The following is a 26297-nucleotide window of genomic DNA, read 5'->3' on the forward strand; positions in this document are numbered from 1 at the left end:
CATGATGGTGCGGGAGCATTGCAGAAATCCAGGGTAAGAGAATTTGAGGTAGAACCAGCATGAAGGTTTTGAAGTGAGAGTGTGTCTGTTATGTTTGAGAAATGGCACGGAAATCAATGTGCTGAAGCGGAATGAGAGAGGGGAGAAGAATAGAGCTCAGTCATAGAGGTAAGTGGGATATAGGGGTGTCCAGTCATGTAGGCTCTTCCTATAAGTGAAATGGGAGCCATTGGAGAATTTCGAGCAGAAGAGTGACTTCATCTGACATGTTTTAACAGCATCACTCTGGTTACTGAGTTTTGAGGGTAAATGATGGGAATGGGACTGCCAGCGATAAAAATGAGGAGAACCAACAGGATTCTCTCATAATACAGGTGAGTAAGTGATGGTGGTTTGAACCAAGGTAATAGGGGTTGGAGTCTAGTTAGGTTTTGAAAGTAAAGCCATCAGAATTTCTGATACATTAGATTGGGAGAAAAGGTGAGCAGGTAGAGTTTGAGATGTCTCTAGAGATGCTGAGTAAACAGTTTGGATATAGAGGTATGGAGTTCAAGGAAGACCTGGACTAGAGGTAACATTTTGAGTTTTGGTATCAGCACGTAGGTGCTGTCTGAAGTTTTGGTACGACATTGGTAGTATCTGAAGCCACAGACTATATGAGGTCAGCAGTGGGTGAAGTGAGTATAACTAGGTAAAGAGAAGGGGACCAAAGACTGAACCCTAAGGCAGTCTGATGTCAAGAAGCCAGGGAGAAGAGCCAAAAAGGAAATCAAAAAGGAGTGAACATCATGTTGAGGTTTGACAGAAAACAACAAAATTCTGTAAAGCAATTATCCTTCAGTAAAAAATTTAAAAGAAAAAAAAAGGAGTGACCAGTGAAGTAGCAGGAAAACCATAAGAGGATAAGCCTAGGAATACAGTGGAAAAAACATCACATGAGGAGGCAGCTCTGCTGAATCTTGCCAGTAAGTCAGATGAGATGAGTAGGATGAAAACTGAATTAACCATTGGATTCTTTGGTGAAAAACACCGAGCCAAGTCTTATTGCTTAGGGGAGGACTAGGTAATTGCAGAGTTTTGAAGTCAGTTGCATCACTGAGATAACCTTTGTTACCGGATTTTCCAGCTTCTTTCTCTGTAACGTGGTGCCATTTACGTCCTCGTTGGCCACCTCGCCCCATCCGTGTGTTCTGCAGCCGTCCGTGTCCTGCCCTAATCTAGAGCTACCAGATGAAGTCCTCCCATGAAGTGCTGAAAGCATTTCCTGTACCATAATCTGTGTTTTTTTAACTTGAGTATTAAGTTTTTAAAAATACCACTCTTAACAGTACATGCGTGAGTGCTGAGTCCTCTCCAACTCTTTGTGATCCCCGTGGACTGTAGCCTGCCAGGCTTCTCTGTCCATGGAATTTTCCAGGTAAAAATACTGGAATAGCTTGCTATTTCCTATTCCAGGGAATCTTCCCAACCCAGGGATTGAACCTTCATCTCCTGTGTCTCCTGCATTGGCAGGCAGATTCTATTAACTACTGAGCCACCTGGGAAGCACTGACCATCATTTGTTAAGTCCTTATACGCCCAGCTCTTATTATCCTTGGACATGTCAACATAGAAATCCTGGAAGATCAAGGATGTTTACCCTCTTCATGAGGACCCAGTGCTCTATTTTTTTGAAACACAAATCTATCTCCTGCTGTCCTAATTTCTTATCTTCCAACAGACCCTTCCAGTCATCTAGTCCCTGTTCTGGTTCCTCACTCTTGCTGTGAGGCTCCCCCTCCTTAATCTCTGTGTTGTCCATTGTTTCTCCTTCCCATTCTCACAAAGGTGTTTGTCCTGCCCATTAATTAATGGACTCTTAGGAAGGAGTGGAAAATCCAAAGGCTGTAACAAGAAAACTAATACTGCCATTTTACCCAGTTTGATTCGGAGTTTATTTCAGAACAAAATACTTCAGTGTCCTGTTCTGTAGTCAGTCCCAAGTGCTGCTGAGGATCACACCCTAGCACAGTGGATAAGTTTCTGTTTGAACCAAAGCATCTAGAAATCCTGACCAGGGTGCTTTTAGCTTTTGGGTTGAAAACATCCTCATTCTTGGAGGACTTTGTTGAAAATGAATGAAATTGACAAGAAACAGAAGTAATTGAAGTTGGCAAGAAGTGGGAGTGGTGTCCTGACCCTCTTGAGAGGCTTGAGGGGACAAATCTCTGGCTGAATCTTATGAAAAGAGCATAGTTAAGAAAAGAGAGCAGTGAACACATGTTGGCTTAGTCGTTTCTCTTCTCTGTGCGAACATTTGGCCATGGCATTTTAGAAAGGTCTTTATCAGGGTTCTGAACAAGGTGTTTTTTCTGAGTGCCTTGTGTTGCCTAGAATCTCAGGATAGTGAGTGAATCACTAATGCTGGGGTCTTATGAGATGGCCCTCTCACTCATTTTCTTTTCTGAGGTCTTGCAGTAGAATAGAGAAGTAGAACAGATAAGATATAACATTTCCCACCTCCCTAGTATCCCTTCTGAAACAAAGGAAAGATGGATATATGGAAACTTTGACCTCAGCTTAAAAAGAAACCTACAAAATGGTACCGGCACGTTTGGCTGAGCCAGCCAGAGCAGATGGTTTAGAGAAATGACCATTGGTTTGTACAGAACTTTATAAACAAATGACAACTCAAGAATGACCAGGGATCTTATTCTTGAGTATGTACTGTTATATTTATTGGTACCATTATTAGTAATAACATAGTAACCATGGGGTGGAGTTGATCCTTACCAGGCCTCTTACCCACAGATGAGTGATGACCCTAAAGGGAGATTATGTAGGTTATGTAGTTTTTATCAAAAATATTCCCTGCCTAAGTTTTTTAAGCTTGATTTTGCTGTTGATGGGCAGGCTCTGCTTGGATAATGGAGGAGAGGAGAACCCAAGTTCTTACTGGTATTGGCGTCTTGACATTAGTCATTTGAGACTCAAGGAATCTATCTGATTTATACACATCTCCAGAACTGATAAAAATTTCTTCTCTAAACTCATTCTATGTAAATTGTACAGTAGCAGCTGTTTTCAATCACTTGAAACCTGAAAACTGGAAAGGGACTATAGAGAACCTCTCTGAAGCCTATTCATTGCTGTGATTCTGTGAATAGCCTGGATTACTTTATACAGATGGCAGCAGTAATTCTTTCTGTACCTGTTCCACTTTTAGTCTCTTGGCTTTATTGACGTCCTCCTCTTTTTCAGGTTTCTTGGGTAGGAATGAGACACTATCTTGTATTAAAATTACTGCCAAGAAGAGAAACCAAATGAGGTCACAGCGTGTGAAAGAGCAGTAGAAACAGATTTTCCGTGGTCTGAATTTTTCAAGCACTGATACCCTTCAATTATTCTTTAGATCTGAAAGTTAGTGTAATTGTATTGTAAGTCATCTTCGACAGAAAGATTGGTTTAGTTAATAAACCTTGGTTCTATGGTAGCTGTTTCTTTAAGACATTCGACCTTCTATCTCACCAAAGTCCTCCTTTAGTGGTACTTATTCTAGAATTGCCCTCTCCTGAAACATTGTCTGTTCAACAGTGGTTACCTGCTTTAGTTCAGGTGTTGCACTCCAGGTTCTAGGTGTGCAGGAGATCCAGTTCTCCTTCATAGACTGTTTGGTGTTGGCAATGGAATGAAATGTCCTGTGCTGATACTATAGACCTTGCACTCAGGATACCATTGGATAGAATCTTCTCCTTACCCGCTTCTGCCTGTGCTCAGTTACTCAGTCATGTCCAGCTCTGTGCAACCCCATAGACTGTAGCCCATCAGGCTCCTCTGGTCCATGGGACTTTCCAGGCAAGAATACATGAGTGGGTTGCTGTTTTCTCCTCCAGGGGAACTTCCCAACCCAGGGATCGAACCCGCCTCTGTCGCGTCTCCTGCATTGGCAGGTGGATTGTTTATGCCTAGCACCGCCTGGGAAGCACCCCACCCGCTACTAAATTTAGGACTTAAAGTGAAAACCAACTTATATGATGACTGCCAGAAGGATTTAGAAATTGGTTATGACCTTCTGATTCTATCCCTATTCAAACCTTTTCATCTCTTAAAGGCCACTTATACAATGGAAAGGATATTAGGCATTAAAACCAAACAGACTCTGGTTCAAATTCTGGCTCTGCCAAGCTAGTTGGAAGAAGTCAGTGAAATTCTCTGAGTCACTTAAATTCTTTTTCTTAGAAGCAGAAGGATTCAATGATATTGGTACTAGGTTCAAGCCTAAATTTCTTTGCTAGTGACCACCCCAGTGGAGGTATGGATAGGAGTGGGCTGTTGAAACGTAGGATTGAGAAGAAATGCGTGAGCCGGATTGCTGCTTATTGAATCAACCGTTTATAGAAAAGAAACAGACCCAAAGGAACTCTTTGGGGGTGTGTTGAGACAACTGTTTTAGATTCCCATGGATCCCTCTTAGTTCTCTCAAGTTTCTTTTTGTTTTGACTAGGCTCAGGCTACCTTCCCCTCCTCCCTCCCCACCTTAGGAACCTGGTACACTCAGGATGCCTCAGTGGTCCCGTCATGGCAGCCTACCTGGGTGCTTAAACCTTTCCTGACTCTTTTGTCTCCATAAAAACACACCTATGTCCCAGTTACTTTCTTCTCTTTTATGATTTATTAGCAAATGTGATGATGTTGGGCTGAAATACGAATAGCTATAAGTGTAGTGTCCATTCTGGGTTATTCAGATGTTAATAATGTCAGACATGGGGCAAAATTTAGGGAAAGAACATTTTTGTCACTCGGCAAGTAGAGTAAGCACCTGGTGCTAGCCAAGTTGACACCACTCAGAAGTAAATCAGTGCAATCTCCAACCTCTTGCTGTTGCCAAAAAAAAAAAAAGATACGTTATGTACATGTCAGTAGAGAGGAATATCTCTCATGAGGCAGGACAGGTGAAAAAGGAATTGTGTCAGGAGGCCAAAAGCAGAAGACACCTTCTGCAGAACTGGATTATCCCTGGAAGAGGGATATTGTTCTAGCCATTTTCTTTGCAGATAGTGAGATGAGAAATGTTTGGCATGAATGTTTGAACTGAGTGAAGTTGGCCCTGGGGTGGAGCACATGGAGCCAAGGTGGTGCCAATGGCACTTTGTGCCCCAGCGATGCCGCACTCCTGACAAGGTCTGGGAAGGCTCTCCCTGCTTAAATAAATGAGCACTCATTTGTCTGTGTCTGTATGCATCACCGGAGAAGGCAATGGCACTCCACTCCAGTACTCTTGCCTAGAAAATCCCATGGATGGAGGAGCCTGGTAGGCTGCAGTCCATGGGGTCGCAAAGAGTCGGACACGACTGAGCGACTTCACTTTCACTTTTCACTTTTCACACAATGGAGAAGGCAATGGCAACCCACTCCAGTGTTCTTGCCTGGAGAATCCCAGGGACGGGGGAGCCTGGTGGGCTGCCGTCTATGGGGTCGCACAGAGTCGGACACGACTGAAGCGACTTAGCAGCAGCAGCGGCAGTATGCATCACAGTTTGCCAGTCGACCAGGAGCACATGTCAGCCTGTGTGTACTGAGCTGTTGATGGCTGCTTAAAAGTGAGCTTTTTCAAGACTTGGGTGCCTGTGTCCTGTGGGAGTGTGATGCCCTTACCAATGAAGTTGAACCTTTAAGATTATCCCAAGTTCATAAATGATGACATTTTCATCTGTTTTATAAGTTCTAGGCCTCTGGTACTTTTCTCATCATCAAAAAAGAAGGCTTACAGGATGGTCCATAAGATACTGGTTTCTATCAGCAGCCTCCATACATGATGTCTTCAAGGCCCACCCTCTGTAATTTTCCATACTTGGAGTCTGCTTACTGTGAAAGTGACCCGTATCTCCTTGCTTTATCCTTAGTTCTCCCTATCAGAGTGAAGACAGAATTTTCTCCATTATTTTCCCAAAGGTTTTTGTATGTTTTGTTTGCTACTTTCATCATAGAAATTGAGGGCAACTAGATCAGTGATGTTTTGGGTACACTTAAGTAATTATATGTTTCTGGTTCTGCATGTCCCTGGCTTAGCTGCCTAACTGTTCCCAAGCAGATCAGTCTCATTTTGCTTATGACTGGCCTTTTCTAAGGTAACACTGGGATTCTATCCTAAGGATCAAAAACTTGAGAAATGTTTTAAGTGGCTGTGGCTTCATTGACAATGGAATTGCAGTGGGTGGGTGTGGGCAATGCTTAAAGGCTAAATAAAGGCTCTGGGTAAGAGCACATATGTTGAGAGATATTTCATCTTCCTTCTTTCCATAGCAACTTTATCTGTAAGATTAGGCATTCTGCTGGTGATCAGTTAGTAAAAAATTTCGACTCTGGTTCAGAGCTGTTTGTTTGCTATTACTGGAGCCTGTTTACTTCCATCTGTTTCATCATTTGATTTTTGTTTCCTTCTGTCTTCCCAGGTGGCATTGGTAGGGTGGTCAACGGAGCCTTCATGGTGCTGAAAGGGCATCGGTCTATTGTTAACCAGGTCCGATTTAACCCCCACACCTACATGATCTGCTCTTCTGGTGTAGAAAAGATTATCAAGGTGAGGCACATTCCCCTTTTGTCCTTTTAGAGAAATCACTGCAAGTTTATAAATGGAAAAAAACAAAACAATGTATGTAGCACGTCATAGCTAAACATAACTAAAGGTCTATCAGAATTCTTAATTATTTTGGCATATTACAAAATATGGAAAAATTTATGTTATAATAAATAGAGCGGTTTTTAAACCCTCCTTTCAGGAGGGACTCTTTTCTTAAAAATTAGTCACGAGGCTTTGAAACCAGATACTACCTGTATGCTGCTGCATTTCCAATGGCGTTTGATCTGGAGTCTGATGAATTCTGCTTTCCAAACCCCATCTGGAGATAAAGAAGCTACCATCCCCTCAGTTACTGGGTGTGCACTTTGCATTAATTGCTGTCCTCATATGGCACAGATACAACAAGTGACTTCCAGAACCATAGCTAACTTGTCTCAGGACATATCAGAAACCACTTGATGTGGTTGTGATTGAGGATGAACACTTGCATCAGTTGCGCATTGACTGAATGAACGTAACCCTGCCAAGGGATATTTTTAGAGCTTGTAAATGAGAGACCCAGTTTGGCCTGTGTCCACGGAAGGATGGCCCACTGCCCATCACTCACATTCCAGTGGACTGCTAGTAACCCTTCTCCACAGCTGAGAAAATGAGGGCTCAAGACAAATGATGAATTCCTGAGGACCCTGTGATGACTTGACTTTTAAGTAAAGATAGGTGATATCTCCTCCCTCTTCCCCCCAGCAAAACATAAAATTCCTCACTTTCCCCCAAAATAACAATTGAAAACTTGAGGGAGATTTCAGGGGAAATGTGAAGATTGATTTGTAACAAATGGATAGTTTTCATTTTCTTTTGTTCTTTTTGTAAAAACTATCCAACTTAAGTCTGAGACAGAGGAAACTATCAGAAATGTAATGTTGGAGTATGGGTCGGTATTTTTATTTGTCATTATTCAAACTCCCTTTATTTAGGTTTTATTGTTGATCAGGGCTGACTTTCATGATTGCATACATTTACTTACCCATAAATAAACAGGGCTAGACCTAGACTTAGACGGTTTTTATAGACTTTTTCTTTTCGCAGAGGATGAGATGTAAATTATAAATTTACTGTTTGGGGTTAATTATATAGCTAGCAGTGGTAAGGCCAGCACCGGGCCCCATTCTTTGCTCTCCTCGGTGTCCGGCCGCCCTTCCCGTGCTGGTGGGAAGGCAGCAGGTGGCCTGGCGCTCCCTCTGTATCTGTTCCTCTCAGCAGTCCTTCACTTGGGTGATCACTGAGCCGCCCTGTCCCTTGCGTTGCTTTCCCTTTTCCTTTAGCGTGTGACTCACAGGTTGGCAGAGTAGCATGTCCTCCGTAGTCCTGTTGACATCATTCTCTTTATCAGGGAGCTCTGCTTGAGCATCTCCTTTAGAAGAGAGATTCCTGCTTGGCTGACACCCTAGGATGCTTCTGTGCTAAGTCTCTCCGATCGTTGTTTAGTCAGTTGGAATCCTTAACCAAGAGGTTAGAGGTTGGAGACTAGCCAAGTTCTTAAAGGAGAAAATATTTTCTCTGTGAAAATATTCAGACTAAACTGTAGAACTCATTGCTTCCAGGTTCCAGTGGGGTCTGAACCGTGCCCCACCAGGAGGCATGTTTAGCCACTGGAAACCTTAAGTCAGTAACAGTTAGTACCCTTGGGCAGCTCTTTGAATCTGTCTCCCATCTGTCAAGTGAATGACACCTAGGAGTGCCTTACAGGTTACCTGTGCCTGACAGTTTCTATTTTAATAAAAGTCACTTTCAGGTATTTATCTAGCAATCCAATGGTTAAGATTTTACCTTCCAATGCAGAGAGGGCCGGTCTGATGCCTGGTCGGGGAACTACGATCCCACTTGCCTCATGGCCAAAACACTAAAATATAAAACAGAAGCAGTACTGTAACAAATTCAATAAAGACTTTAAAAACAGTCCACTTAAAAAAAAAAAAAAACTTAAAAAAACAATCTCTTTCTTTCTTGTGTTTTTTCTGAGAGTCAATGGCTCAAAGAGCATCATTCCACCATACTTTAATCCAGCCAGCCTCTCTCTCCACCTGTCTCTGCTCCACCTTCTTCTCCCTGACTTGTCCTTTACTGATGCCTTACTAGCCTGGAGGAAAGGAGTCAGGGCCAGCCTCTTCTCACCCACAACAGATCTTATATCCTCTTGAATGCCCACACTTAGCAAAAAAACAGGGTTATCTTGTAGTTAAACATAAGAGAGAGAAAGATGAACAATTGCTGGCGTTTTCTTTTTCCTCAAAGACCAATATTTGTCTATTCACCCAGTATTTGTGAACCATACCTACTGTGTGTGATTTGCGCTAGGCCCTGTGAGGAATGCAGGTCCCCATAGGAATTGATGACCCAGTAGGAGAGAAGACAAATAAAAGTAATGAAAAGTGCAAAGTACATAAGAGGTAGAAACATTGCTGTGTGGGGAGGCCGAGATTTTTCCCCCCGTCTGGGGTAATCTCAGTACACTTGAACTATCTCAAGTAATACTTGAACCAGATTTTGAAGAAAAAAGTCTGCAAAAGAAAAGGAATAAGATGGGAAGGCCATTTTAAAGAGAGAGATTGAATATTTATTTTACTGAATCAATAAATATTTATTGATCACCTACTGCACTCCAGGTAGTATGCTCATGAGTAAATGCTCACAAGCAGCAAAGTGTAGGGCCTGTTTAAGAAATGATCATTTGGCCAAAGTGAAGAGCACAGAAAGGGGAGGGCTTGGATGTAAGGCTGGGAAGGTGTAGGCCACAGGTGGGCCCAGGGAGTCTTGGAATCCAGATTAGAGAGTGTGAAGCGCTCCTGGAATAACAACTTAAGTCTCTGTCTGTGTCATTTTTCTTGGTAGGTGGCCAGATGTCTGAATTTAGTATAATAGTGCAGAGAGAGAAGAGGGTTTAGAGATGCTACATCAAGCATGTCACGGTCACCTGTGTGGGTCAGAACACTTGTTACTGAAATTGTGTTCCATTTCGATGATTTTTGAATAAGAATTGAACTGCATCTGTTTGCTCAACAGCCTCTTGAGCTAAACTTGTCACTGTCACTGGGCTTCAAGAGAAAGCTGCACATCCCTCCTCCTTTTCTCATGAACCTTGTCCCATGAGGAGGGATGTCTAGCCACAGTTCACATGCAACAGGAAGCTGTGCTTTCATTGCTTCACTTCTGAGTTGTTGACTTTCAGTATTAAAAAGATAATTTCACAAATGTTTGAAACTGATGTTTTAAGGATGAGGACTAACATAATTGGGATGGTCAGTGCCTCTGGTGTTCAAAAGTCTGTTTGAGGATGAGTCTCAAACCTCTAGTTGAGGTACTCGTTTGCCAAATGAAGGAGGAAGCACTACAGTTATTGGTACTTTGGTATATGTTGCATCATTTCATCCTTCTCATGTCCACAACTGAGGAAAGAGCCTTCAAGGGTGAAGTCATTTGCTCTGGGCCATGTGAGTGAGGAGGCTCAGGTCCCTACCTGTTCTGCCTCTCCCACAGCTCTGTGCTATAGGTCCCTTGAGGACTGGAGACTGGCCATCTGGGATGGATCTTTTGTTTTGCTCTGAATCTTCGGGTTGCATGAGACCCGTCTAATTTCACTGTTTGGATGGGGAGCTGAGCAAACGAGAGCTGTGTGGGAACCCACACTCAAGCCTCTTGCCTTCTGATCCAGCATTTTGTTCCATTACTCCAGGCTTCAGGAATGAAGTCTACCTCAGCTTAATACATTCCAGAGCGCATATAAATGCCAGCTTTCAGTGTTGTGATTTTCATTCCTGAAGTGAAGATGCAGGGGGCTGGGCAGTAGACTAAACCCAGGCTCGTTGGATAGTTGGGCCAGCAAGCATCTCACCATGAACGTTTTGTTCTTCTGTTAAATTCTGAGTTTCTGGGAAGTACATAAGGATTTATCTACATATTATATAACATGGTTAGTAACATTTTCCATTTTTAACTGGGGGAGTGAGATTTAGCCCAGCATATAGACTACGACTCTGAAACATCCTAAGGGCTTTTGCTTGTTGAACCTTTCAGTTTTTTTCCTAAGCCACCAAACTTTTATTCCCAGAGACATCTGTTTGCAAAGATAGTCATTTATAGCTTGGGCCTGTTGCTAAAGACCAGATCTAAATGTTTCCCAAACATTGAGTCTCACAAAGAATTTGAGAATTGCTTCAGACAAAGCCTTTATTTTATGCAACTTATTTTATGCTAACTATTAATATATTCCAGTGTTTCTTAAAAGTTGGTGCCTCCACTTTCACACTCCTCGAGTGCTTATTAAAAGTGCAGAGCCCTGGTAACCTCCCCATGACTTACTAAATCAGAATCTCTGAGGGTGGGGCTCAGGAGTCAGTGTTTTAATTATTCTTCAGGTAATTCACATTCACACCAAAGTTTGAGAATCACTGCCTTAACCCTCCCCTGGGTGAGATTGTGAAGCTGGGAGTGGGAGGACACCTGAGGAGTTGTGGGCAGGGGACAAAGTTGAAGGAGGAATGAATCTGAATTGGGAATTGGTGAAGAGACCTAGTCTAGAAGGTTTCTTCAGCCCCTCTTGAACTGGGGATCCTCCTGAGAGATGCTGCCTCCTGGGAGATCAAAGTAAAGCATAGAGGGAGCAGGCCTCAGGAGCATGCTCACAGGAAGGCGAATTTGTCCTTGGATAACTTTGGGGAAGCAAAGCCATTGGCTTGATAGAGGATAGGGAATGAGAAGCCACTACTTTCTGGGTTGGGTGCCATCTAAAGATAGACAGGAGCCTGTTAAGGCAAGAAAATCACCTGGAATTTCATCTGAGTTGCCATAACTACCAGCTGATCTAACCGAGCTTCTCTGTGCTGCTCAGGACCAGTCTGGCAGAGTCAGGTGAAGCTAATCGTTCTCATCTGCAGTGACAGCTTAATTACCTTGAACTCCACTTTTGCATAACTTAATTCAGCTCATAAAGCTGGGCTTTTGCATTCAGACAGACTTTAGTCTGAATCCTAGTTCTGCCACTTTTTGGCTATGAGCGCGAAGGTCTGACTGTGGAATGTATTAAGAGATGGGTCTGTGGGCTTGGAGGGTCAGTCCTGCCTACTCCAATAGCTAACAGAATAGTTGGGGAGCAAGCCAGCAGCTCCCTGGGTAAGGGAACCCAGTTTCCTGGGTAACTGATGCCTGTATGTCCAAGAGGGAACTGCAGTGTAGGCAGCTGGCTGTTCTTCCCAAGCTCCACTAAGCAATTCCCATTAGTTAAAAATAGAAATGTTGCATTTGGGGAGAAGTAGTTATAGGCTGAAATATTAACTGTTGCAGAGGACTGACTGCTGGTCTGTTTTCACTTTGGAAAAGTGGTACCTCTCCAGTCTTCTTAGAGTTTTGAACACACTGGGCAATCTTCAAGTCATCCTCTGTCCTCTGATATTATGTAGGGGGTTATTGTGATTTCCAGGCTACTGGTAGAGGAAGCTAAAGGGGAGGGGGGCAGTGGGAGTCATGGTATGTGTTTATCCTGGGCTTAAAGTTGGTTAGCAAGTCCTGGCTAAATGACAGGGAGAGTCTGGGGAAGCTCTTTATGGCCAACAGCTTTAGAATACATTCCAATCAGGCTTCCTTGGTTTTGTTTTCACTTTCTGTGCAGATCTGGAGCCCGTATAAGCAGCCAGGATGTACCGGAGATCTGGACGGTCGGATTGAGGATGATTCTCGCTGTCTCTATACCCACGAAGAGTACATCAGCCTTGTGCTGAACAGTGGGAGTGGCCTGTCTCACGACTACGCCAACCAGTCTGTGCAGGAAGACCCCCGGATGATGGCCTTCTTTGACTCCCTGGTGCGTCGCGAGATCGAGGGCTGGAGCTCTGACTCGGACAGTGACCTCAGCGAGAGCACCATCCTCCAGCTGCACGCGGGGGTCAGCGAGCGCTCGGGCTACACCGACTCCGAGTCCTCGGCCTCGCTGCCCCGCTCCCCTCCGCCCACAGTGGATGAGTCTGCCGACAGCGCCTTCCACCTGGGCCCCCTGCGGGTCACTGCCACAAACGTGGTGGCGTCCACCCCGCCGCTGCCCTCGTGTGAGGATGCCACGTCTCGCCAGCAGCGCCTGTCTGCCCTGCGGCGCTACCAGGACAAACGCCTCCTGGCCCTTTCCAACGAGTCTGACTCTGAAGAGAATGCCTGTGAGGTGGAACTGGACACAGACCTCTTTCCCCGGCCACGGTCTCCCAGCCCCGAAGACGAGTCCAGCAGCTCCAGCAGCTCCAGCAGCTCTGAGGAAGAGGAGGAGCTGAACGAACGGCGCGCATCCACCCGGCAGCGGAATGCCATGCGGCGCCGGCAGAAGACGCCTCGAGAAGAGAGGCCTGGCGCCCCTCCCAAGCCCACCGACACCTACATTGGCGAAGACAACTATGATTACCCCCAGATCAAAGTAGATGACCTCTCTTCCTCCCCCACCTCCTCCCCTGATCGGAGCGCGTCCACTCTGGAGATTCAGCCAAGCCGAGCATCGCCAACTTCCGACATAGAGTCAGTTGAGCGGAAGATTTATAAAGCTTACAAGTGGCTCCGCTACTCCTACATCTCCTACTCAAACAACAAAGATGGAGAGAGCTCGCTCGTGTCTGGGGAGGCCGATGAAGGGAGGGCGGGAACCAGCCACAAGGACAACCCAGCCCCTTCTTCCAGCAAGGAAGCCTGTCTAAACTCGGCGGTAGCCCAGAGGACCCAGGACATGCCGCCGGAAGGCCGCAGCAAGGACGCTTTTAAAGAAGGGACTTCTGCCGTAAGCCCCAACAATGGCCCGGGCCCCGAGCCCAGTGGCCACCCTTGGGCAGAGGCACCCGAGGACGCTTCTCAGGACTCCAACAATGGTGGCACTGTAGAACACACTTTTGAAACCAAGAAGCTCAATGGAAAGGCCCTAAGCAAGGCCCTGAGCAGCCGGGCTGAGGAGCCACCCTCCCCTCCTGTCCCCAAGGCGTCTGGCTCCACTCTGAGCAGCGGGTCTGGCAACTGTCTCAGGACCCAGTCTGATGACAGTGAGGAGAGAAGCCTCGAAACCATCTGTGCCAACCACAACAATGGACGCTTGCATCCCCGCCCCCCGCACCCCCACAGCAATGGGCAGAACTTCGGGGAGCTGGAGGCACTGGCCTGCTCTTCCCCAGGACGTGTGGACACTGACCACGATAACTTGTCCCTGACAGGGATACTCCTACACAAAGACTGTTGTGGGTCTGAAATGGCCTGTGAGTCCCCCAGTGCTGGAACGAGAGAGGACCCCACTGACCCCCCAGACACAGACAGCAGCAGGGCTGTTCATGGCCATAGTGGCCTCAAGAGGCACCGAATCGAATTGGAAGACCCAGATTCGGAGAATTCCTCCTCAGAGAAGAAATTAAAAACATGATAAATACAAAGGGAAAACAAAAAGCTATGAAAAGTAGCTTTACAAAAATTTTAAATCCTGTTTAGTGAACACAGAGGAAAGGAAAAATAGTATTAAAGGCACGTAAAACCAGGGCCTGGAATTTTGTGTCTGATGCTGCTCCCTTCTATTCAACAATGGGTCTGATGTTTAGCTGGCCGTTGGTCGTGCTGCGTTAAGAAAGGGAAAAAATGCAAGTGAGTCCTTTCTAGTAAGACTTGAGCATAGTGTACCTGTGCAGATTCTGTTACAGTAAATCCTTGTTGAGATGTTTGACTCGTTCTCATGTGTGTGCACTGGCACGCGTGAGCTCACTGTCTCAGACTTGTCTTTCCATTCTCCATCAGAAAGGCTCTCTGGATCTGTGTTTTTTGCCATCTCACCTCGTTTATATGCCATAGATGTTCTGGTTTTAATGACGAGTGCCTGCTAAATCAGACTGTGTTGCCAGTGAGTAGTGGATTCACGCTGAGAGAATGGAGACGAGTGGAAACAGGCCTTCAGCCCACTGGCTGTGCTGGGAAGGAAAGCATGGTTCCTTTCTTAAAGAAGTCTTCCGTGTTTTCTCAGTAGCACTTCTTCATTGAGCATTAAAGTAGGTGTACTAAAAGTGGAGCGATTTTCATGCTCATGAGAGGTTAGCAGTTAAGATCAGATTCGAGAGAACATAGATCCCTGATAAAGCTCACTGGTTGCAAATTGATCGATGGTGCAGCACCATTCTGTAGGGGCCGTAGAATATAACTGGTTGTGGGTAACACTTTAACAAGTTAGGTGCTAGTTCCTAAGAGGCACTCAGAAGGCCAGCAGGCACTTGCTTGGCCCCACATGGTGGTGTCTCGGCCTATGGAAAGAAGGGGAAAGACAGCTCTCAAGAGCTTTGTGCTCAGACTACTAAAGTGGATGTTATAGGTGTGTTAATGAAGAAGTGTAGGGAAGAGCAGAGTGTGGTACTGCGTTCATTTAATTTAACCCAAAATGATCGATCAGAATTGGTGGGCCTGGCATCTTCCCTCCAGCCTGCAGTTCACAGAGGCTGTGGTGTTGTGACTGGATCTTGCAGAGTAGGTATCTCAGAGTAACAGATTCTTATTGAGTAGGTCCCTCAGGATGCAGAGTGTGTGGAGAGAAGAGTCACTGGCCTCTAGAAGAGACTCTGTTCATGAAGGTAGATAAAGATTGAGAGAGGAAAAGACAAGGATCTTTTCAGCATTGCCGTGGTAGTTACAGTCACTTGGTTATTGATGAAGGCTTGTACAAGACAGGGAAACCTAGAATGGCAGACAGCTTGTTGGCGTGGATGTCATGAAAGGGCAGGAGAATGCTGGGCAGAGATGAGGGGGAGAGAACACTACAGCTTTCTTGAGCACAAAGGCACTGGACAACCAGGAGCCCAGCACCATGGGCCTGGGGAGGTCCTAGCTTGTGACTGGTGTGGCCTCACAAATCCAGCATTCTTTTTAGGGATGAACATGTCCTACTGGAACTGGGACCAAGGGGAGGGAGCCTGTGGAGGATGAAGACGTGGACGCATTTAGTGACCAGGGGAAGGGGGGTTATTTATAAAAGAAGGTTGTTGATCTAAGCCAGAAGGAGGGATCATCTTGCTAAGTTTTGTGAAAAGAAAGACGTGCCTGGTGTGTGTGCTGTGACTTGGGTGTGAAAACACTGTCTGAGGAGGAGGAGACAAAGGAGTGTGAGTAGCAGTGGAGATGCTTACAATTGAACAACTGTAATCTCACCGGGGAGTGGGTCAGTGATTCTGTAACCAGTAGAATTACTTTAATCTGTAATCAGAACGGTTCTATGATTTGTCTTTGACTATACACAGATAATTGTAAATTCTGGTTTTATAAGCCCAAGTCATTTTACATTTGCTTTTCCAAAATTTATTATTAAATTGGAATTTTTTAATCCTTTATATACAAAAAAAAAAAGATATAATCACTCAGTGTGTGTTTCTCTTCCCCTTCCTAGTCAGCATGTCCAATCTTTTTGTTTTATATTACTGCATCTAGCAGCAGCTGGCCACTTCTGACTTCTCTAAGGACAATCCACATATCTTCCTGGAGAAAAAGAAGTAGGTAAAGCTTCCTTGAGAACTAGCCACTGCGTAGTTACTGTTCCCAAATGCAGAACTTGATCTTTTCATGTTAAGAGCCTTTATCTCATTTGGGTACTCAGAAGAGAAGTCAAAGTTCATTCTGGTTCAACTTTAGAATCCAAGAAAAGATGTTTTTAGCAAGGATGCCTTCCATCCTTGGGAGACACCCCAGATTCTGCTTGCCAGGAACTCGGCCCCACAGCGTAGCCACAGAAGCAGGCTGAGAAATGCTTGTCTCTGTAGCCATTCCACTCTGATCCCCAGAGATCTCCTGTCTATGATCATGGTCCTGCAGACCTGGCAGGAACTTCCACTTCTAGGGTCCCTTTGCCTAAACTTGTAGGATTGAGGCCTCAACTTTGGAGGCACATTTAATCCCCAGATTCTTCCGTGATAGCTATTTTTACTAACAGGGCAGATGGCACTTGATTAGGTTTGAACTATTCAAAGGTGCCTCTTATGGGTTTTTTCTGCATCCTGTACATAAAGTTTTAAGTGGCTGGTCCAGATTTATAAAATTGGTTCCCTCCACTTTATTTACCACCTGGTTTTGTAAGTGATTCCCATGTCTCTCTGACAACAGGTAAATGAGTTAAATGAGTAGTGGGCTTGGGGCGAAAGAAGGTTGCAACTGTGCTTGGTTTACTGAGCCCGGAGTCCTTGTTTGTCAAGGTGCCTTCCTCTGCTGAAGCCTTACCTCCTCACAAGCCCTGCCTCTCTCCCAGCAACGCTAGCTCTTCTCTTATGTATATGCAAATAAACCTATTATTCACTTCTCATGGCTTCCTCTTCTCTTCCAAGGAAGACTTGGTTGCTTAGACACCCCTCCTCCTTTATTCCTTTCCTGTTTCAATTCTTTCCTAATTGGAAACTTGATTCAAAGCCACCCTGAACACTAGAAGAAAAGCTGTGGTACACTGCCTCAATGCCAGTGGTCAAGGTCATTTCTAGGTATTGGGACAAAGGTCACATTAGGACCACAAAATTTAGAGTTGGAGGAAGTATCTACTTGATCTCCTTTCCCAGGCTTAGATGGACTTAGGATACTGAAATCCTGGAATTGACCCTTTTGTTAGTCAGAACTGAGGGAAAGATGCAGCAAAGTGACATTGCAGACAGCCTCAAAAGAATTATGTTTTCTGATGTTTCCAAATATCAAGTTGCTTTTCCTGCCCTGTCCCAGACATACATGGTAAACTTCTAACAGAAATTAAAAATAAACCCAACCCATCATATATCTCCTGCCTATAAAGCTGCCTCTTTCAGTTAATTGAAAAGTTCTTGCCAACCAAAATTCTTGTGAGGAAAATCTATACTGCCAAAGGAAGACTATCCATCCCTTATGACCTAAGCAAGGCAACATGCCAACAATTGAAATACAAAGGTGAAGTACAGCTCGGTGAGTCCAGACTTGCCCACAGCATCAGGATAAGGGCTTTGGACAAGCTGTGTGTTTCTCTCAGGCGGGATGTTTCCGTCTTAAGTGCTCATTTGTCCTTGAGCACTCATGCTGGAGTAAAAATAACATTAAGTGTCTTGGGAATAATTTTGAATTTCTTCAAAGTACAGTGCTTCCCACATGCAGCAGAAGAAAAATGTATATGAAAAGAAAATCTAAGCCATCTGTACCCTAATTGCATTTCACTCTTTGTAAAAAGGTGGTAAGCAAAGTAAAAAGGAAGGAGGCTGAAAGGCAAAGATAAATGACTGGGCCAGCGCTGACCTGGCCAGGGACAGCAGGAAGAGTTGGTCAGTCCTGTTCACCCACAGTTTACTTGAGCTGTGCAGCAGGGGCCCACAGCGCTTATCTACAAGACAGTCACACTGTAAGGAAATCGAGTATCTAGTATTTCAAATTTCTGGGAAATGACTCCTTTCTGGAGCCCAAAGCCATGAGCTAATGGAATATTCCAGCTGAAATATAGAGTGCTAGCTTTCGAGTCTCCCTGTATCTGACTTTGTCAGTACCTCCACCAAGGCTGGAGAAAGGTAGTAAAACAAAAAGTTACCAGGGTGCTAACCCAGATCTTTAGCCACGAGAGATGCGGTCCAGGGAAGCTGACATGGAAGATGTTTGAAGGGAGGAAGAATAGGACTGCTGCAGTAGGAGGAGTGAGATGCTAGGTGCCTTCGCACTGCTTCCAGATCACAGAACTAGCATTGAACGTGCCACATCAGCCTCAAACACCGGGTCATCAAGATTCTTGAAAATTGCCAAATTTATAATGGAAGTCATAAAAGTGAAGGATTGGTTTGGGAGAAATTTGCTTTGCTGGAATGCATACATTCCAAGAAAAAATAATCCTGAGAACCAGCACACTGAAACAAGTACCCAAAACAGATGAGTATGGTTGTTAGTGGTTGGTATAGGCTTTCAGAGGGTAACATCTCCCTGTTGGACTGTTCGTAGATGCTATGGTCCGTGACACTATTTCGGGCTTCCCCTTACTTATTTTTTCTTTCAGAGTCAGTGTTTTTTTTAACATTTCTAGCCTCTCCAAGACCCTACCTTAAATTACTAAAGCTAATGTCTGTTTTCCCTCATAAGAGACACCTGTGAGCAGGACAGAAATAGCATTGAAATAACAAAAGAAGTGGATTCTGTATTGATTCTTCAATGGAGTAGCTTCATGAACCTTGGGCAGATCACTCAGATTCTTGAGAACTGTACAATCGAGGTCCCTCTCAACTCCAAAATGTCATTCTTTCCATACTGTTGCAGGAAGTTTGCGGGGTGGGGGGGTGGGGGGGGGGAGCCTTCTAGGACCTGAGAGTGGGCTCTTGTCTAACATTCAGAAATTAATTGAGGAGACATGTGCTGACAAAGCAAGAAACTTTACTGGGAAAATGGGCACCTGGGTGGAAAGCAGGAAAGTAAGGGTACCTAGGAAGACTGCTCAGGCACGTGGCTTGCAGTTTCCATTTTTATTGTGATGGGATTAACTTCTGGGTTTTCTCTGGCCAGTCACTCTGAGTCAGGGTCCTTCCTGGTACCCTGTGCATTGCTCAGCCAAGATGGGTGCCAGCGAGAAGGATTCTGGGAGGTGGCAGGACACCTGGCATCTGCCTTTGACCTTTCCTGAATTCTGGTTGGCAGTAGCTTGTTCGTTCTGTGTTCCTTACCAGGACCTCCTGTCGTAAAATAACGTGCAAATGGCTACTGTGGTGCCTGGCCAGGGTGGGCAGTTTCAGTCAGTGTGTTTCCCCTAACAATTCCATGTACTGTCTACATCCCATTCCTATGAGTTCTCATTCCTGAGACATCACTATAGTGCCCACCAGAACCGACCGCTGAGCCAAGATCTTTGGTAAGTATACAGCTGCTCGGAACCTCAAGCTCCTCATTTGTAAAATGGGGGGAAATGCCAGTACATTGTTAGAGGATAAAACATTTGCACACATGTGCGTGCATGGGTGCGTGCATATTATTGTGCCTTAGAGCCCGATGTATAGAAAGCACTAAAGTGTTTGCATTCATTATTCCTCTCTACTCTGCCCTCATTGCTTGTTGATAGCAACCATGAAGAAGGCTTTTTTGGATGGGGTCTGCCAAGGAATATAGAAAGTAACTTCTCCTTCAGAGAAAGAATTTACTGTTTGTTAGCAATCCTTGGCGGAGAAGGCAATGGCATCCCACTCCAGTACTCTTGCCTGGAAAATCCCATGGGCGGAGGAGCCTGGTAGGCTGCAGTCCATGGGGTCGCTAAGAGTCGGACACGACTGAGCGACTTCACTTTCACTTTTCACTTTCATGCATTGGAGAAGGAAATGGCAACCCACTCCAGTGTTCATGCCTGGAGAATCCCAGGGACGGGGGAGCTTGGTTGGCTGCTGTCTACGGGGTCGCACAGAGTTGGACACGACTGAAGTGACTTAGCAGCAACAGCAGCAATCCTTGGGCCTTCCCAGGTGGCGCTAGTGGTAAAGAATTCACCTGCCAATGCCAGAGACGCAAGAGACATGGGTTCTATCCCTGGGTTGGAAACCCGTGAAGGAGGAGATGGCAACCCACTCCAGTATTCTTGCCTGGAAAATTCCATGGACAGAGGATCCTGGTGGCCTACTGTCCACGGGGTCGCAAAAATTCAGACACTGAGCATGCACACAGATTCAACAAAAGCAAACCTTATTCTTACTCTGAAATCATAGAAAAGAGTAAATTATCCCCATTATAGTGGACCAGACTAAAGCTGAGCTTGAGGCCTTGGACACTACCTCCTACATAGGGAGCCAGCTGTCTAAAGGCTTTGTCTAAGAGCTTCTAAAAAAGAACCAGACTTGGCTGACAGGGCCCATAGATCCTTGCTTAGCTATTAGCAAGCCTTCGGGGCTAGGGGGCGGGGTATACTGGCAGATTTTATTAAACTACAGTCTTAATATGGTGGTACTGGAGATGACCCAGACCTCAGGAGCTGGGACAGCAAACTTCTCTCTGGCCTTGAGAGCTAAAATTCCTCCATCTGGCCATGGGCCAGCCCTAGAGAATCAAGAAAGTGGGAAGCCATGGAAATGTTCTGTGTTTGTGCCAAAGAAAAGTTTTGACCAGAGTTTTCCATGCAGGATTGTTTCACATGTGTATGTGTGTTAAATATTTTGTAACATCTAATTTAAGAAGAAGTTCAACCATAAAAAAAAACAAAAGAAGTCTGACTAAGCCAAGAGCGGAAATGGTCAGAGTTCAGTCCCCACCCACTAAAGCCTCAGGCCAGATCTGGAATAGAGATCTCAAGAGCACAGGCCTTTGAAGAGGGTAAGCAGAGGAATAGGAGAAAGGATGGATTTGAATTGCTGGTGGAAAAGAGACAGTGAAATTATACTGCGGTTGGGTGAGGCGGGGAACTTTTTAGATAAAACACATCTGCCGGAAGAGAAGCTAAAGAAAGGGTAGGAAGGGCTGCTCCTGAAGGGGTGGGGTGGGTAGCTGTATTGTCTAGTCTACCCTCTCCTTTCTGAGGAGAGCCCAAGGCCAGTTAGTGGCTTGGCCTGGCCTCTGAGTCCGACACCTGCCTTACATCATGCTGTTCCTAGATGTAGTTCTTAGGGGGAGGAGGAAGGGGGGCACTTACCTTGATCTCCCCACCCTCAGTGTGACTCCAGCAGGGCTCTGACGACAGTACACAGCCCTAGTGGGGGATTGAAGATGGCCTGTAAGGAGGCAGGGCGAGGAGGGAAGAGCCTTGTGCAAAGGAAGACCAGAGACAGCTGAGCTTGGACCGCCCTCACCCGCAGAAAATCAACACCAGGGCCCTTACCCTCAGACTAACGTTTCTTGTCGCTGCACCTCTCAGCAGCTCTGATGGCTCGTAGGGTGCTGAGTGCCATCCTGATGTTTCAGTGCCCAGAAAGGTCAGCACATCTCTTGGGTGAATTTCAGAGGGGACTGATAAACATCTTGGGAGACTGGAAGAAAAGATCAAAGGGATCAGAGGATGGCCAGTAGGTTTTTTATTTATTTTTAATTGAAGGATAATTCTTTACAGTATTGTGCTGGTGTCTGTCATACATCAACATGAATCAGCCATAGCTATACATATGTCCCCTGCCTCTTAAACCTCCCCCCACCTCCCACCCCATCCCACCTCTCTAGGTTATCACAGAGCCCCACTTTGAGTTCCCTGAGTCATACAGCAAATTCCCACTGGCTATCTATTTCACATATGTTAGTGAATATGTCTCCGTTCTACTCTCTCCATTCACCCCACCCTCTCCACCATCCCCGTCCCCATGTGCCTAAGTCTGTTCTCTACATCTGCATCTCCACGGCTGCCCTGCAAGTAGGTTCATCGGTACCGTCTTTCTAGATTCCATATACATGCATTAATATACGATATTTGTCTTTCTGACTGACTTCACTCTGTATAATAGGCTCTAGGTTCATCCATCTCATGAGCACTGACTCAAATGTGTTCCTTTTTATGACTGAGTAACATTCCATTGTGTATATGTACCACGGCTTCTTTACCCATTCACCTGTCAATGGACATCTAGGTTGCTTCCATGCCCTAGCTATTGTAACTAGTGCTGCGGTAAACATTGGAGTACATGTAACTTTTTTCAATTATGACTTTCTCAGGGTACATGCCTATGTGGGATTGTTGGGTCATACGGTAGTTTTATTCCTAGTTTTTAAAGGCATCTCCAGTGCAAGAAGTCTCCCTTTTCTCTACACCCTCTCCAGCATTTATTGTTTGTAGATTTTTTGTGTAAGCTCATTAGGTTTTAGGTATGCTGGCACTCAAGAATAAGAGAAGAACTTTCCAGTTACGAGCACCCAAGGACCAGAAGAGGAAGGAACACATTTCAAATGGAATCTACCCAGTTGGAGACCAAAGAAGACTGTCCAAATCTCTGTACTCATCTTGGCTGTGGGGTCCTGGTAAGATCTTTTTCCTAAACTAGCTGTGAGAAGCAGCTTACAGTTCAGATCTCTTCATCTTTATCTCAGTTTTAAACTTCCCTGCTCAAAGAAAACTCCAACACTTTGCTCTGCAAGCACCTGCCTGGGTTGGCATTCCATGAGCAGGTGCCACCTAGTTTAGCCTGACTGGGGACAGCAGGGCAGCCCCAACAGATGGAAGAGCTGGCAGAGACCCTGCCTCGTTCGTGTCTGGCTGACCATGGGGGCAAGAGCTGACACAAAGGCAAGTTTGTCCTTCTGCTCAGGCCAGTGTCCAAATCCTACAACTCTCCCAGAGTGGCCTTCTACAGAGAGACTGGAGAGGATGCCCTAGGCTTGGCTCCTATTGATTCGGGGTGCTGTGTGTCTTCCTTGTGAGGTCAACTGAGTCCAGTGAGCAGCTCCATCTGACTACTGACTTCCTCTCTCTGCTCCCCTAATCTGGGATCCAGTGGGCAACCTCGCTTCCCCCAAGATGGGCGAGTATACTTGAGGCATCCCTGAGGGGTGGGGATTGGGCCCCCTGCCCACTAAACATCTACACTCTTTTTACTGATGGGAATCCAGGAGGAGGGATGGGGACCTGAAAAGGCAAAGAACCAACGGCAAGCATGCCTCTGGGGTCTCCACTGGAAAGAAGTCAAACTTAGAAGCTAGATGGAACGGTTGGGGCAGCAGGCCTAAGAGGCAACGCTGTGTCTTCATTGTAGAGGACTGGCTCATGTGTGCCTGAGATTATTTAGACTTTCTCTTTTTAACTGGGATTGACTCTTGTGATTGGTGATGCAGGGAAAGATCAAGAACTCTGCCATTTCAGTCCTGGGTGCCTATGGGGCCAGGGACAAGACATGGCAGTCAGGAAGGCCTCTCTGGCCAGGGCCCTGCCAGAACCACTTGACCTTATGACTGATGATGGCCTCTTCAGAAGGCTTCTTCAATTCCTGGACAATGCTCAAGTCTTGAGTGCTCCTACCTTCAAAGTCTAGAATAGGCAGTAGCCTCTAAAATGTTCTCTAGGCACAGAGACAAACCTAGACAATGTATTAAAAAGCTGAGATACCACTTTTCAGACAAAGGTCCGTACTGTCAAAGCTATGGTCTTTCCAGTAGTCATGAACAGATGTGAGAGTTGAACCATGAAGAAGGCTGAGAACCGAAGAACTGATGCTTTTGAACTGTGGTACTGGAGAAGACTCTTGAGAGTTACTTGGACTGCATAGAGATCAAACTAGTCAATCCTAAAGGAAATCAACCTGAATATTCATTGGAAGGACTGATGCTGAAGCTGAAGCTCCAGTACTTTGGCCACCTGAGTCGAAGAACCAACTCATTGGAAAAGACCCTGTTGCTTTTCAGACAGAGTCAGATTGAAGGCAAAAGGAGAAGGTGACGGCAGAGGAATAGATGGTTAGATAGCATCACTGACTCAATGGATATGCATTTGAGCAAACTGGGAGATAATGGAGGACAGAGGAGTGTGGCCTGCTGCAATCCATGGGGCCTGAAAGTGTCAAACACGGCTTAGCGACTAAACAACAGCAACTAGGCACAGAGGGCGTGACTACTCCTATGCCCTGCAGCCTGTGGAGCGCCTGACCCTAGGGGTTGCCATCTGCACTGTGGTCTACATGACTGGCACCTCCCAGTGCGGTGGGAAGCACCATTTGCTCAGCTGCACACCGTGATCCTGCCAGCCCCCTCCAGTGGCGCTCCCAGTCCAGAAAAGGAGGCATGTTGAGTCCCAGTCTCCTTCATTCTCTCCTCACCCTTCTGCTAAGTGCACTGTGGACTCCCTCCCTACAGGGTTCCCTTCCCCAGTCTCCCTTCCTTCCCCTATTCTGACCAGCCTTTACACAAGGACCAGGTCATTGCACAGGCCAGGTGGAGGGAAAACCTGAGCCCACCACACATCCGTGACCCCTGCCAGGCTGACATCGCAGGAATCTTCTTCTCAGCCCTCAGGGTGACTTCAAGGCCAAGAGAGGGTCAGCTGTGCGGTTTCCCAGGTGCTTCTGCCATTCAGCCCTCCCCCTGGGACACTCCGTGGGTCCTGCTCTATGAAGGACTGAGGGGTCAGAGGGTGGGATTGAGAAACAGCTTCCGCACCATCCCTGCCTTCTGGTGACCAGACCCTCTGTGCCCCTTTCTGCCCACTCCTGGGCCTTTCTCTCCTGCCCCTGCTTGCCTTCGGTCCCACAGAGAGGGAACTAACAGCCCTGCGTCCCTTTCCCCTTCCTGGTGCCAAGGAATCTTCTTCCTCCCCATGCTCTGAGTCAGAGCCCAGTCACCTTCGAATAGCAGAAGAGTGAGTCAGAGAGAGATGAGGGTCTTAGTTGGGTAGATAGTGGTGTCCAGGGTACCCTGGGGTTGTAGGCTACACAAAGCTGAGATAAGGCTTACCTTGCAATAATATGGTCACAGTTAGTGGGAAAGGGATATGTGTGTGTGTGTGTGTATACATACATACATACATACATATATATATTTGTTGTTTTTCAGTCACTCAGTCGTGTCTGACTCTGCGACTCCCATGGACTTCAGCACACCAGGCTTCCCTGTCCTTCACGATCTCCTGGAATTTGCTCAAACTCATCTCCTTTGAATCAGTGATGCTATCCAACCATCTCATCCTGTGTCATCCCCTTCTCCTCCTGCCTTCAATCTTTGCCATCATCAGAGTCTTTCCCAATGAATCGGCTCTTCACATCCAGTGGCCCAAGTATTAGCACAACATCCATCATCAAGTAGGCACTGGATAAAGAGTGCCGCTCTTTGTCTCATCATAATCTTGTCTTCGGGCTTCCTGGTGGTCCAGTGTTTAAGAATCTGCCTGCCAACACAGGGGACACGATTCAGTCCCTGGTTGGGGAAGATCCCACATGCTGCGGGGCAGCTAAGCCCAGGAACACAACTACTGAAGCCCTCGCGTGCCTGTGTTCCGCAACTAGAGAAGTGGCCACAGTGAGAAGCCTATGCACCTCAACTAGAGAATAGCCCCTGCTCTCCACAGCTAGAGAAAAGCCCGTTCGCAACAACAAAGACCCAGTGCAACCAGAAATATATTAAAAAATAAATAAAATTTTTTTAAATGGGTTGTTTTAAGGAATAATAATCTTCTTCCAGGTCCAGTGACCTGCTGACCTTTGACCTCATGTCTTTGATGCCAGTATTGAGCAAAATGTTGAGGACATTGGAAGTGGGAAAAATCAGGGTGACTTCTCCAAAGGCGTCATCTCCTTTTCCTAATCTGTTCCCTCTCAGCATTTATGAGAAAGCAGCGTGGAAGTGCAGCTCAGTGTTTTGAAATGCTGGGTTCTCTCTTTGTCCTAAATACTTTCAAATAAAGCCAGCCACAGAAGCCACTTAGCAGAGCTAGAATTTGAAAACCAGGAGCCAGTGAGGGAAAAGAAGTGACGACAGGCAGAGAGAGCTCTAACCCTCACAGGCACAGCAGCCACTCCCAGCTGTCCACCAGGCCCTACCAGTGACTCACTGGGACCGTCCAACAGGGGTTTGGTCTGTCCAGTAGGAGGATAGCCTTCACTTAAGAAAAGCCAGTTATGAGAAATCTGAACTTAGGGAACCAGAATGAGGACAAAGGGATTCACATTACATACAAATGGATTCTTTGCAAAAGACTTATGATGACACGCACGTGCTTTGTGAAAAGATGCACCCGTGGGTGTAGGGCTGTAGGGTAAGCTCTGAGCCAGTCCCTTGAAAAGAAACCACTTGGACTTCCCTGTTGCACTTACACTGCAGGGGGCATGAGTTCGATCCCTGGTCA

The 26297-nt window shown here is 45.9% G+C and overlaps 1 protein-coding gene and 1 long non-coding RNA gene across 8 annotated transcripts in view; both read left to right on the forward strand.

Moving 5' to 3' along the window:
- Nucleotides 1–14104, forward strand: part of DCAF5 (DDB1 and CUL4 associated factor 5) — a 91433-nt gene extending 77329 nt beyond the window's left edge. For 4 of the 7 annotated variants that reach the window (XM_086320059.1, XM_086320060.1, XM_086320061.1 and 1 more), the window contains exons 8-9: nt 6432–6559; nt 12222–14104. In XM_086320059.1, coding sequence (XP_086176185.1) covers nt 6432–6559; nt 12222–13991 — 1898 coding nt within the window. In that variant the 3' untranslated portion in view covers nt 13992–14104. The remainder of the gene's footprint in view (nt 1–6431; nt 6560–12221) is intronic. The other 3 variants (XM_086320064.1, XM_086320066.1, XM_086320065.1) reach the window with 1 other exon arrangement.
- Nucleotides 14105–19725: 5621 nt separating this feature from the next.
- Nucleotides 19726–25603, forward strand: LOC147364115 (uncharacterized). Its single transcript, XR_015134101.1, has 2 exons — nt 19726–22489; nt 25010–25603. It is a non-coding gene; the product is annotated as an uncharacterized LOC147364115 (long non-coding RNA).
- The last annotated feature ends 694 nt before the right edge of the window (nt 25604–26297 follow it).

This window comes from Bos grunniens, chromosome 10, assembly GCF_055505025.1.
Source record: "Bos grunniens cultivar Pamir isolate PY7600 chromosome 10, Bosgru_T2T1.0, whole genome shotgun sequence".
Classification (NCBI taxonomy): domain Eukaryota; kingdom Metazoa; phylum Chordata; class Mammalia; order Artiodactyla; family Bovidae; genus Bos; species Bos grunniens.